At 51.3% G+C, this 13,857-nt stretch overlaps 2 protein-coding genes across 2 annotated transcripts; one reads left to right on the forward strand and one right to left on the reverse strand.

Annotated features, from left to right (window-relative positions):
* Positions 1-179: 179 nt before the first annotated feature.
* On the reverse strand, positions 180-7,886 carry prp8 (U4/U6-U5 snRNP complex subunit PRP8). Its single transcript, XM_025672627.1, has one exon. The coding sequence runs from the start codon at positions 7,589-7,591 to the stop codon at positions 533-535; it is 7,059 nt and encodes a 2,352-aa protein (XP_025524580.1). The 5' UTR covers positions 7,592-7,886; the 3' UTR covers positions 180-532.
* Positions 7,887-8,139: 253 nt separating this feature from the next.
* BO86DRAFT_402512 (60S ribosomal protein eL34) lies at positions 8,140-9,026 on the forward strand (the record flags this gene model as incomplete). Its single annotated transcript, XM_025673868.1, has 4 exons — positions 8,140-8,163; positions 8,229-8,242; positions 8,460-8,583; positions 8,835-9,026. 4 exons carry the CDS (start codon positions 8,140-8,142, stop codon positions 9,024-9,026), a joined length of 354 nt encoding a protein of 117 aa, XP_025524581.1.
* Positions 9,027-13,857: the final 4,831 nt, after the last annotated feature.

Consider the following 13,857-nt stretch of genomic DNA (forward strand, 5'->3'; position numbering starts at 1 on the left):
CCTACTTAAGTGGACTCACACATGGTCCCGATATTAAAAAACGGATCATTCTCCGATGGTGATTGACGGTAAGTTTCCAGCCCACATCCACATGGTCGATCCCCTAATACCAAAACACCGTTAGTGTGACAGCACTTTGGCACTTTGGGACTTTAGCATTACACATGGCCAAGATCCAGTTCTTCAAGATCAACCAATGATCGTCGGATTCAATTAGCATCTAAGACACCAAGTAGGCTACATACAAATATGATACAGCAATACAAGTGAAACCCCCTGATTTAATCACCATCGACCCCCCCTCATTTTCAATCCCAGATACCAACCAATAATCGCTGTAACAACACATGAGGGGAAATAATTTTTCTGCTGGAATGAAGACAGATCGGAAGAAGAGAAGGATTAAAGAGAAGGGGGAAAGAAAAAAGAAACAGAAAAAAAAATCAAGGCTAGCTACAAGACGAGAATATGAAACCCATATGAGAAAAGAGGAACGTGACATGAAATCATCCAATGCCGCCGCAGTCATCAATCACGCAAAGTTGTCCGAACGATCAACCCAGATATCTTCCAGCTCAGCGAAGTTCTGGAAGTGCAGGGGGCGATGCTGGTCGTCGTAGAATTTCAGCGGCGTGTCGATCTTGACATACACTGGCCGCTTCTCCACACTGCCGAAGGAGCTTCCCATGAAGCTATAGTTCCAGACATTATCCTCCGGAACAAGGAAGTACCCACGGATCTTGTCACTGAGCAGAAGCTGGCACTTCTCGCCCATGCTAGTCGAGAACCCCTGGGGTTGGTCGGATGTCATATCCCGGTTCTCAGCACCCCACTTGTAGCCCTGAGGAGTGAGTCCCCACGCGGCAAGCGAAACCGATCCAGGGGTGAAAGAAACAGTCATCGTGACCGTCTTCTTGTCCCAGGAAGAATGGGCGTTCATCAAACGAGCGTGCTGCGTCACATCCGCGGCCGTCATATAGTGTGGCTCGTTTCCGGAAATAGTATGGATCACACCAAGAGGCTCGAGGTTGTTCAAGTAGTCATGCTGGGGGAGTTGCTGGGGCAATTGAACCTCACGCGTGTTACCAACCTGAGGAACCATGACGATCGTGCGAATCTCCTTGACTTGATCGTTGTCGGGTGGCGAGCTACCGTAAAGGAAACCAGCAACTTGCACACGCAGATCGGCAATGGTGATGAATCGCTTAAGGACGTTCTTAGGCATGATGTAGGTGTAACCCTCATCCCTAACCTCGTCAGAAGAGATGTAGATGTTGTTCGACCTAGTCCGCAAGTTGGAGGTCGCGATAGCACGGGTACGCCACTCAGTCTTCGAAGCAAAGGATTGCTGTTCATACTGCGACGTGGTGGTGACAATGATGTCCTCACCCCGAACGTTCTGCGTCTTCGTCGTGACAGCGGTAAGCTGCTTCTGCTCCTCCTGCTGCTTCTCGATCTCGGCGGCTTGCTGGCGCTGGAGCGACGGTGCACTGATCTCCATACCCAAAATAATGTCACGAACTTCACTGCTCGTCAAGCTCTGGACATTGACATTGTTCTTCTTGCCATAGTCATTGAGGATGAGATCGCGGAGCTGGACTTCAACCTTCATCCAGTCCTCGTCGGACAACGTGGGCCAGATGTGATGCTCTTGGGTGATGACACTCTTATCAGGTCTGAGGATGATCTTGGCCTTATCGATGTTCACATGGAGAGCGCGCAGGATCAGAATCAGACGAGAGAAGGCAATGTAAGGGGAGATCGACTTCAGCCATTCATCGTACAGGTTGAACAGAACCATCTGAGGCTCAGTCGCCCGAAGAATCATATCAGCGAGCTTCTCTACCTTCATCGCAGCCTGGAAAGGCAACTGCAGTTCCGAAGCACGGATAGAGATGTTGGGGAAATCCAGCAAATGCACCTCCAGGGGATCCAGAAGACCCTTACGAGTGACAATAAGCTGCTTCGGCTGCTCTTCAACAGGCAGAGACCGAATGAGCGCTGCAACTTCTTCGGCCGTCTTCCACTTCGCCAATTGACCGAGACGCTTCTGACCCGCCCAAACGCTGGTGTGGATAATTTTCAAGAAAAGTTGTCCAGTGCGAGGGTTGAAGATGAAAATGGCACCGTTAATGGGCTTCGTCGTAAGGTTACCTTCGAAGGTCTTGTGGATGGTCACACGGTAGACGTTGGTATCGTCGATGAAAAGCTGGATCTGTGGACTGAAGAGCTCAGAGTAGTTCTGGGAGTTGAGGAACTCCTGGTTGCTTTCCGAAGCATACAGCTGCAAACCCTTGCGGATACGCTCTCGCAACACGTACAAGGCCGGGTTGGCCTTCATAACCTTTGCCATGGCTTGTTGGATCAGAGTCTTCAAACCAGGGAAGTACTGCCCATAAGCGGAGTAGAGGTTGTATGCGAGATCAATGGCAATCATCAAGCCGGTTGCGGAAGGATAGATACTCATGCTGTCAGTAGTGTAGTCCAGGTACTTGGCACGAACGTATCGCTCGATATCGTGAGAGTCGTAGTCACCGTATCTGAGCTGGACATCAAGCCAGAACTTGTTGGTGGTAGTCGGCTCATACACATCCTTGGTATCGAATAGCAGGGAAGGACGGGTGACATTCCACTTGTTCGTTGCGAAGAGCAGGATATCCGCACAAGAACTGTTCATCTTGTAAGACTTACGAGGGTGAATAGTCTCCTTCTGCACAGTCTCAATACCGAGCTGCTCAAGCTCCTGGTCAAAGACTTGACACAGATCCATGACAACAGACTCATGGATTTTCTGCCACAAGTGCGCACGGAAGATCTGAATCAAGGAGATTTTCAATGTAGGGATCTTTCCGTGCAGGAAAATACCCGTAAGATCCAGTTGCACCTGGAAACCCACGTACACATTGGCACGGTTGATAGTGGGGGACCACCACAAAGTGAACCGACGGTTAGGAATTTGATTCAAACCAGATCTTTGGGCATTTGTGAGCTTCTTGAACTTCATCGATTCCTCGAAGCCACTGGCGCGCTCCCAAAACAGACCCTCCCAAGAGGGGAAAGCCGTAGCCTTGAAGAGCGTGTGCTCCAAAATCGTCTCGACACCACCCAGCGCCTGGATGACGTCGGTACGGTAGGCGTTGAGGTTCCACAGTTTACCATCGTGGCGCTGACTGGTCCACCAGAACGGGTTGCTCTTCATCAACTGGTACTGCTTGAACTCCGCTCGGAGACGGAAGCCCTTGTCGAAGCTGAGGGTGCTGCGGTCCTTCTGGAACAGGGTGTTGATACGGGGCAGACCGCGGTCCCAGCTGTCCTCCAAGTCCTCCAAGGTCAAGCGGCGGTTCTGCTGCTGCGCCTCCTGACGTTTCTGGGAGTATTCCATCCACACGCGCTGGGAGTCGATGAACTCGGCCTCCCAAGGGATGATGTACCGGAAGATGTTGGGGATCAGCGTCTCCTCGTCGTGAGACATACCCGCGCGGAAGTGTGTGATGCCGGTGTCCGTCTGCTTGGACCAACGCTTGTCACTGGCGGGGATGAGGATGTGCGAGCCCGAGATCATACCCAGACCTCCCAACTCCTTAGGGGTATAGAACACGGCGGGAGGGAAACGCGAAGGCATCTTGGAGTTCAATCCGATCTTGACACGGGTCTGAATCTTGGTCTCGCACTTCACGATCGTGTCCAGAAGGTTAACAGTGGACACGGCAGCTTCACGGTAGTAGGTGAAGAGGGCGATCAAGGCGGTGTTCCACTTGTTGGCGATCTTTGTGAAGGTCGTTGATCCAGACGACATCAGAATCTGTCGAATGCGGTTGTTGAACTTCTGGATGTCCTCCTCCGTCACCTGCAGGAAAGCATGCGCAGTGCGCTCCTTAGTCGAGTTGTCGACCAGGGACCACACGCTATCCTTCACCGAGAACTCCTCATTCTGGTTGCGGCACTTCGGCAGAATGCGAACCTCGAAACCGCTCATGGAGAACAAGAGGTTAGGATTGTCCTTGCTGTATACACTGGCGAAAGTATCGTCCCATTCAATGGTGGTGATCGACCGGGGCAGGCGGTTCTTCAGATCCCAGAAAACGGCACGACCCAGGTTGACATCGTGTCGCATCAAACGCATCCGGCAATCGCGTGGCCAGCACTTCTTGTTCTTGTAGCCGATGACGTTCTCGAAGTTGGGATCTGGGTTCTCGGTCAAGAAACGTTGAATCAGATCTCTCGACTCGTCCGCAGAGAACCTAAGGAAAACCCAGATCTTGTCCACATAGCGAGTGTAAAGACGGATGGGATGTCTGGTTTCAGTTACACGATCTCTGAACTGCAGAAAGTCGTTAGGGCTCTGAGGGGGGCCAGCCATTTCACTACCTCTCTGCAGGCCAAGAAGCAGCAAATCAATCATCAGACCATAATACTGGAACACGAAACCAGAGAACTGTAGACCCCGAATCAGACCGTAGCTGTTGGTGTGGTTCATGTCCTTGTAACTAAGCTGGACGTTGTTCTTGGAGGTAATGTAGTCGGCCAAGTTGTGGTCCATGATCAAACGCAACATTCTGTTCAACAAAGTAAGATCCATCTTCTCATAGACCTTAGAAAGCTCAGTTTCGATCATGACGTTCGTCTCACCGTCCTCGGTCTCCCAAACATTGGACAAGTTGTTGATTCCTTGAGCCCACTTGTACGTAAGCAGCGGAGGAACTTCCGAGTCCGAAGGCTTGATCCAAGCCGGGAAGAGATGGCGCTGCTCCGCTTGGTACCATAGATACTGGTCAAGGTAGGCGTCGGTGATCTTCTCAATGGGTTCAACATCGTACACGGGGTTGATGTGGCTGTAGTTGTCGTTCATATCAATACCAACTTCCTTGAACGCTCTCTGGGTCAGAAGGAAGCGCTTGATGCGGGCCAAGGTCGTTCCGGGAGAGTCGTAAGCCTGCTCAATGAGAGCGAGCTCCTCACGCTGACTCTGGTTAAGTCGACCCTTGACAGAGTAGGCTTCACGCAGGCGCTCAAGAGCAAGAATCAGGATCTTGGTGTCGTGCTTGTAAGACACACTAGGGAACGGGATCGGCGAAAACTTGCGGGACTCGAGCCAGTGCACCATGGTCGTGTAAATAGCCACAGCCTCTTCGGATGACACGTAAGGACCATCCTTGAGGTAGTTGTGCTGTCGCTCCTGCTCAGCCTTGAGCCACAAACGTGTGAGTCGTCCAAGGTTCTTCTTTGCGACCGTCTTGTCAACCGTAGCACCACGACGGATACGTTCACGGTTATAATGCGCGACAGAAATCCACCAATCAGCCTTGCTCTTGACGTACCGCAGAATGATGTTCTCGATAGGAGCTGGAAGACCGGGGACCTTCCAAGGGATGTTACTCTTCCAGCATCTCCATGCTTCCGAGAGATGCTGCAGGACCGTGTTGACCTTGTTTTGCTTAATGCCTTCCGGCATCATGTCCATAAGGTCAGCCATGACGGAAGCACGAAGCTCGAGGTCGAAGTGAGATTCCACACGCTGCTTGGTGACGGTCTTGGCAACACCCTTACTGTGGCGACCCTCGAACTGACGAGACAGCAAGTTTCCGAGCCATCTCTCAAGCAAAGGAATGATACCACGCATGAAGAAGAGCCAAACACGCCACGCCGGAGCCCAGAACCCACATCCAGGACCCTTACCCACGGGTCCGGAGTTGAACCGATAATAGATAAGGTGTTTCAGGTCTTTGCAGGAACGGATCTGGTGCATCAGCTTGTACTTGTAACGGTACATACCAGTCAGCTGTCCGACGTGGTTGAAGGCGTAGAGGATACCATCAGCCAACTGGAAAGCATCGATGTTACCCAGACGGTATTGTACTTGAGCATCGACGATCAATTTGGTAAGGCGGAGGATTTCTCTCATCAGGTGGAAAGCGTTTCCGAAACGTGACTTCTTCCGCTCCTTGGTCGTCAGGGTCTTGACAGGCTTGAGGTTGAAGTTATAGTCGAGGTGAAGGTAGGTCAGGTTCTTGCGGTGAATCAAGAGATTAAGCATGTTGAAACCCTGGCGACAGACCTGCAGACCAGCCTCGACCCAGTCGATGGTTGTCTGCTGGAAGAACTTCGTGGACTTCAAGGTTTTGAGCAAATTCTGCTTGTTTTGGGCCTTGGGCTTCTTCTTGTGCAGCTCATTGAGCACATAGGTCTTGAGAAGCTTCTGGTAAGACACGCGGACTTTGACGGGTTGGCCCTGTGGGCAGTGTTCCAGATACCACTGTTTAACCAAGGGAACGTCCTGTGCGCGCACCGTCTTGCCAGACCGCTTGTTGAAGGGGTGAGGAGCCCACCACAGGGCAATGGCCGAGGCCGTGTCTGGAGTGTAGAGTTCCTCATCACCGAAGAAAGGCTCGAAATCTCCAGGGAGTTCGAAGTCGTCTTCATCGCCATCTCCGAAGATCTCATCTTCGTGGCTGACGGTGATGTTCTTGGGGGCGACGGACCGGGATGAGATGGGGTTGATTACGGGGTCGAAGTAGAAAGCAGGGAGGTTGGGGTCTTCGGTCCGGACGTAGACGATCTGAGGATGAGAGTACCAAGAGAGCTTGACACTTCTTGGCAAGGTGTTGTACAGGTAGGGGTATGCGACGCGGTACTCCGTTCGGATGGGAGCGCGGAAGATGATTCGATCGATGGCGTTGAATTCGCTGAAGTCTTCATCGTTGGGGTCGATATCTTTGTAGAGCGGTTCGAAGCGAGGACCACCGGGGATAGCGACGTTCAGCGCCTTGGCCGTGAAGAAACTGTTCAAGTCGAACATGTGGAAGTAATTCTGGTCAACGACGTCACTCAAGAGCTGATGACTGAGTCGGTAAAGGGTGGCCATCTGTGGAAGATTTAAGTTCCAGCTCTTATAGCTCGGGCCATTGACATGCGGCGTATCAAGCAGAGGCCGGTGGTCATAGAACCACTCATAGACCGCTGCATCTTCGGACTCATCAAGCTCCATCTGAATGGGTTCCAAAGGTTCCACATCTTCGATGTTCTCCGACCACGACAACGGGGGTTCCTCGTCGTCAAATGGAGGGAAGCGCATTCTCTTGAAGTGTCTCCGGTCACTCTTCTCCCGCCGCATACACACCCACATGGTCGCCCATTGGGCGTGGAACACAGGCTCGATGACGCGGGGGGACTCGTTCACCAGGGTCAAGCAGCCATTGACGTGATACAGCACCTTGACTTCCCTGGCAGACTCCCAGGGCATAGGCATGTTCTCCAGCAGCTTCAAGACGGCATGGGGCATGAACTTGAGCGCACCCAGATAGCTACGCTTCTCGTTGCTGAACTTCTTTTGCGATACGTCGCCGATGTCTCTGACAATCTTCCGCAGATGCTCCGGGGGCATATCGGCCTTCTGGGTTTCGACGAATCCGCCCTTCCGTTTCTCGCCGAACCGGTTCCGTTGCGTCCGCAGCCATTCATTCTTCTTCTGGGCGAACTTTGCGACATTCGGATCGGCCGGCGGTTGATATCCTGGCGGTGGCGGAGCCAGAGGCATCGAGGGCGGCGCCGACGCACCCCAGCCGGGAGGCGGGGGAGGAGGCAGAGATGCCATGATGAATGGGGGGGATGTGGTTGAAGGTCTGTCCCCTCTCCTTCCTGATCCGACGTTGATTGATGCTCGTACACGAGTCGCGTCAATGATCACGTCGAGAGAAAAGGTCCTGGAATTATCGCGTGGTCATCGGTTTAGATGGAAGGTAAGTCGTGATGCGTGAGTATCAAACGCGTTTAGAAAAAGATAATGATAATGATGATGAATATGGGTATTCAACCCCGGAAGTAAGATAGAACCGCGCCTGGACGATCCCCTTGTCGCCACGGGTGATAGCAAAGCTCCTCACTTCTGGCTTCTGGCATGGCACCTGGCCTTCGATGAAGCAAGTCTGAAAAGAGGTGGCGGCTCTGCTCGGGCCGGCACTAGTCCGGGTTGGGGTTAGCGCAGTCTCGCCAAATCTGCGCTAGCGCGGCCGCCCAGGGCTCCGAGCGAAACCCACACAAATCCAGATTACCTGCGAGAATTCTACGAGGTTAACGACGACAACCCGACGACGCCGCCGCCAACTCCTTGACCACCCCAGCCTCGAGGTACGGACAGACAAAATGGCGAACAACAGATTGCAATACGTGAGTCAAATCGATATCTGGACGGTAATTCGAAGCAGGATACTAATTTTTCGTCTCTTCTGCAGCGCCGCCGGAACCCGTACGTTTGAAATTCCTCTTCCAGCCCTCACAGTGTTGCCCATCCCTTTGGCTCCCACCAGCGTTTTTGTTTCGATCGCTACGATTCGAATCACAAATGTGCTCAGTTTTGTTCTGCGATGAGAGACCAATCTGCTGGAGAGAGAGAGAGGGGATTTTCGACTTTCATACGATTTCTATGACGGACAAGGATATTGATGGATTTTTTTCGTTTACAGGTACAACACGCGGTCCAACCAGGTTCGGATCATCAAGACCCCTGGCGGTGAGCTCCGTTACCTTCACATCAAGAAGAAGGGTACCGCTCCCAAGTGCGGTGACTGTGGCATCAAGCTCCCTGGTGTGAGTAAACCCCAGTGATTCCTGTTCGAGCGGAAGTTTCGGGATGGTGGAAGGCAGACGACAATCACGACAACCTCGACAATGTGTGTGCGCGGGTGCGCTCGATCGACCGGGAAGAAGATTCGCAGACCTCGAAAAAAAATTCTTCCAACGCCAATCCGATAAAAAGAGGCTGGGAGGAAGAAGATAGGAGATGCAAGGGAAAAATCCAGCAAGCGCAGTTAGCTGATCGTGGCCGTCACCACCTCTAGGTCCCCGCCCTCCGCCCCCGCGAGTACGCTCAGATCTCCCGTCCCAAGAAGAACGTCAGCCGTGCCTACGGTGGTTCCCGCTGCGCTGGCTGCGTCAAGGACCGCATCGTCCGCGCTTTCCTGATTGAGGAGCAGAAGATCGTCAAGAAGGTCCTCAAGGAGTCCCAGGAGAAGGCTGCCGGCAAGCGCTAAATGCGTACCTGACGGTTTTCTTTTGTGTTGTTGTCTTTAATCAAGGAGCGGAACATGGAAAATTTCTTAAAATTCTAGCTGGGAACGGACGGCTAGCGCGGCAGAATAAAGGCCCGTGAATCAATGAATTATATTCATGAATTGAAAATTTTCCTCGCGTCCATGGTTATTTACCGAATTTCAAGAGATGATTTTTATGTCGCGTGTTGTTTGTAGAGAGGAGTTCCTGTCTGCTGCCCTGCCGGCGTAGCCGGGCTTGAGACCCAAAGGCACTGTCCTCCGTGACTTTCGGGCCATGTGGAAGTCTAATCCTCTGCAAGTAAGAAGCACGTCTGGAGTGTGAAGTACATACGCATCTAGCTTGTATTCCCACCTGATCCTCCACGTCAAGTTTCAAAAGGCTAGGACAAGATCTAGGCCCTGTCCTCACCTCGCCCGGATTCAACGTTCTCGTTGGAGTGATCTCCTGTAATGGAAAAAGGTTCAACTGTCGCAAAGCCGCCCAATGCAGCAGTTCCAACGTGCCTTGGGATTCATGTCATACTTGTGGCTTCTCCATACCCGCAGGCTTCTATTGTGTAGACACCTGCCGCAATAGGCGAGCCTCTGCGTCACTATCCAGCGAAGGAGAGCCAAGGCCATGTTTTCCTGCAGGGTGAGAGGACACGGCAAAACAGGGGCCGAGGGCTAGGCAAAGACCAGATTCACAAAGTACTGAACCGTTCCGTTGGTGTCAAGGATGACTGTTTCGGGAGCAAGGAAATAAAAAAACAAGCCATACCTTGCAAGCATTAGTAGCAGAGCGCGGCGCGTCTATGACCATACCTCCCACGACCTCCTCCTACTTCCGCGGAGTCTTTCAGATCATCGCTGTAGGGTAGGTAGGTAGGAGGTATATGAGGTATATGCAATGGCCGATCACAGTTAAGTAGGAAGCATGGATTAGTTCCACGGCTATTTCCCCAGGTCTCTGGTGACCGATGATATGAGTAGATGGCATGCTTTGTGATACATGAAATTCCTTTTGTTATTGATTTTTTTTTTATTTTTTATTCTTTGCTTTTCCTGACACGTTAGTTCTCTTTTTTGCGCTTTCTTTCATGGAGGGCTGACCCTGACGCTGCCTGCATACTGGCATCCACTTGGCAAACACAGCAACAGGCTAGGCAAACTGATTTCAATGATTGGGGAGAATGGGATTGTAGGAACTCCCTTTGACGAGGTCGCATTGTCACATCTATCGAGCATAAACTAAGTCGAGTGTCGATTCCTTTGTTCGTCGTCAGCATTCAAAATGCTCAGTGTTCATCTATTTGACGCAATTAATTCCCAGCCATAGCACCCTCCCATCAAACACAGCGATCCGTTTTTTGTCCATTGGATCGGCCCCCCTTGTACATGCCGGCGCACTAGGGTAGGATGTTCTGCAGCTGACAGGCAACTGACAGGCGGGGGTTCCGTCTCGGTTCCTGTGGTGCTGTTCCTTTGCATCATGGACTCGCCCACAGCCGCTGTCCACTCCAGTGACCAGGCGAGGTGGAAGCTGTCAGCTAGCCTGCAGCCTGGGCAAGCGCTCCTTCTAGACACTGTCACTGATCTTGTTCTGGAGAGGGACCTAGAACATCCCTCTAGATTCGAGACTGCATAAGCCCGAAAATATGGGCGCGTCAAGCGGCGTAAACGAAGGTAAAGAAATAGGTACCCCCTGTCTAGCACAGAGGGACTTGTGATTGGCAATAACACCATTTTGAGAAGTCAGGGTCATCTTTGTCTTCGATCTTGTCAACACTCTCGTCCGTTGATTATCCGTGGTCAAATCCCAGATGACACTCGGACACATCGCTCCCCATCCATGCTTTTCCCTCACCTTTCGCCTATGCGGTGCTGTAGGATTCTGCAACCTTCCTATCCAGCGGTGAAAGAGCTGGTGGAGGTGCAGTCTCAGGTCTTCGGAGCTTCATCTAAGAAGGAAGGAGATAAGCACCAGGCTGGGCCACAAGCCAATCTCCCACCGCCACTTGACAGCGTTCATCCTCCGTCAAACCTGAGACTGCCCGGCCTAATTTTCTTTTTCCTTCCTATGTGTCCATGAGGAAGACGCAATCGTTGTATGATAGTCGGGGTGCATCGGCAGGCTAATTTCAAGACGCGGCGGTCATTGGTCGGATACAATAGCCTGTTGCGACAAGTAGAACTGGATCAGACACTCAGCATCATGGATGTTGACTCGGGGAGGAGAGAATGAATACTGCTAGGAGTAGGTACTAGGTACTTAGTGCCAGACATTCTGTCCTGGCCAATAATTGTCGGTCTACGGCCAACCAACCGGATACACGCCATCAGTGTGACTTCGACTAAGTGCTTTGCATTATTGTTAGCTTCCTTTGGCCAGAGACAAAGGAAACAGGGAGTGGGTGGGGCAGGGCATGAAATCAATGATGGGAAATGGACAAGGAATCTTACCCTAATTTAGCAAGAAAGAGGGGAGCGGGCACTACTAAACTTACTCATTGCATCTCCAGCATGTCGAAGATTGGACCGAGACACCTCCAAAGCGAAGCAGAAGAAGAAGGCAACCAACCAATCCAAGCTAGGACGGGGTACAGTTGATGTACAGTAGTAGTGTGCTGTACTGACCCCATTTGCCGGCTGCCGCCAGTGAGTGTGAAAGTACCAGTACATGCTTATCTTCTCACAAGTACGGTGCCACTGTCCAGATCCATCTATGAGAGGAGGAACTGTACTAGTGAACGGCGACAGGTGACCTGATGACACAGGATGAATTCAGCTGAAGCAGCATGACGAAAGGTGAGAGCTGCCCAGCTTGCTCGAAGACTGAGATGTCGTCCGGATCTGTATCACACCACCATGGTCATGGTGGATCGGCAATCTTATGAGATCAGCGTTGTGATATAGGACTCCACATCTCATCAACTAACTCACAGATAACAAGAAAGGTAATCTTGCTGAATGAAAAGAATCAAGAAAGAGTGGGTAGATCGGCAAAGGGCCCGTGATCCGAATTCTTTTGCCACTGCTGTCTGTCTGTGTTCTTGATCTTAAATTTTTACCTTTAGACTAAAACGTGCATCCGCGAGCGAAGCGTTCGCGGTTGGATGCATTCACATCGTTCGTGTCAAAATTTTGGGGACATGAAATGCCCTGAGTCAGCGTACTCAACGCCCCGTGGCTGGAGGGAAAGAACTACCGAGATTAATTAAGAGCGGGGAATGGTCAAGAAGACCTTGAGCTACAGGACGTACTTTTTCCCCGGCCTGTCAGCCTCAAGAATACCTAGTACCTATACGTTCGCTCCCTATTCGAACAAGTCCCGTCTGGCCCCTCGTAGCCTGAATATAGTATTTAAGCATCAGTACGTTCTGTGGTGGAACAAGAAGCTAGGGCAAAAGTCCTAATGGAGCACTTACACTTTTTGAGAAGAAGAAACCAAAACCAAAAACAAAGAATGAAAACTAAATCGCTAAGCCTAAATTTAGGAGGCGAGAATTGAGACTAACTTACTGACTTACTGTCCAGCATAGACGAAACGCCCTAGTTCGGCTACGGCCAGCTTAGCGTTGGTCTGCGACCCCAATATCACCGCGCTATCCTAAAGATAGTAAAAGGTACTTTAGTCCCATCACAACATTCGGGGAAGTGGTGTATAGACTACGAGTATCAATTTTTACCCACATGTCGGCACTCGGATGAGACAGGAGACAAGGAAGAAGGCCGAGATCCAACCCAGTAGCAGGGCTGATGTGTGAATGTGTGTGTGTGTATGCAGGATGGTGTAGACATGCATGGATCACTCTTGGAATCTTTCCACCATCCGGCCGATCGAGCCACGGGCAACCCTTCTCGCTTTTTGCTATTGCTGATTAGCCAGTCGGGACCATTGTGAATGGCAACGTTGCCGATACCACCGTCTGCCCACCATGGTGTAGGGTGAAATGCTCAGACGAAATGATCGAACCTTACGATGGCTCCACTATCCGAGAGTCATTAGAGCTAGTCTAGTCAGTAGTTTTAGTTAGTAGCATCTATATTCCAGCGCGGGTAGGCTCCAATTCCTTAACTCCTCCAAAGCCTCAACGATCTGGGGCTTGTTGGAAAAGCAGAACAAAAGAGGATGCTCAGTCAACATTGCCCTAACCAAAGTATTTCAGTCCACTCCACCTTGCTTGTGAAAAGAATTGGGGAGCGGGTTGTCCCCCGACCATGGCAGTTGGTGGCAGTGATCCTTGATGTCCCATACGCTAATTCTGGCTAAGAAAAGTGGATAAGGAAGTGAAAAGTGTCAGCTCCGGCGTGTGAGTGTCTTAGGTACCCAGGGACGGACCTTTGACACATTGTCAAATCGAGATTAGATGCTGCCAGTCCGGCGAAAGCCGGTAAGCCAGATGCTGCTTGCCGTACCGTCCCGTGCTAGCCATATGAGCATCGACAATTTCTTAGAAGGAAAGGCTGAAGTGGATATTATTGTCCCGGTTGATTGGCGAGGCAGGGAAGCCGCCCGATGAAACGCAGATCGGACTATGGCAGCCGAGTACTGCACGCTTCATATAGCTCGTCTTCGTCCCGCAGGCGGCCATGAAACGATGAAAGCAACAGTCCTCGAGCATACTCGATCGTAGGAGGTGGTGGGGACAACCGGCAAGGAACGGGCAGATAGCGATACCTAGGAGTTTGGAATGAGATGAGGATGGAAAGGGGAAAGAATTAGAACACTCAACACTACTACTACTACTACTACTACTACTACTACTACTACTACTACTACTACTACTACTACTACTACTACTACTACTACTACTACTACTACTACTAC

The sequence above is a fragment of the Aspergillus japonicus genome (assembly GCF_003184785.1).
Source record: "Aspergillus japonicus CBS 114.51 unplaced genomic scaffold BO86scaffold_54, whole genome shotgun sequence".
NCBI classification, from domain to species: Eukaryota; Fungi; Ascomycota; class Eurotiomycetes; order Eurotiales; family Aspergillaceae; genus Aspergillus; species Aspergillus japonicus.

What these genes read in the sequence shown, in the direction of transcription:
- prp8 (XM_025672627.1), bottom strand. Translation starts at nt 7,591, where the DNA reads ATGGCATCTCTGCCTCCTCCCCCGCCTCCCGGCTGGGGTGCGTCGGCG.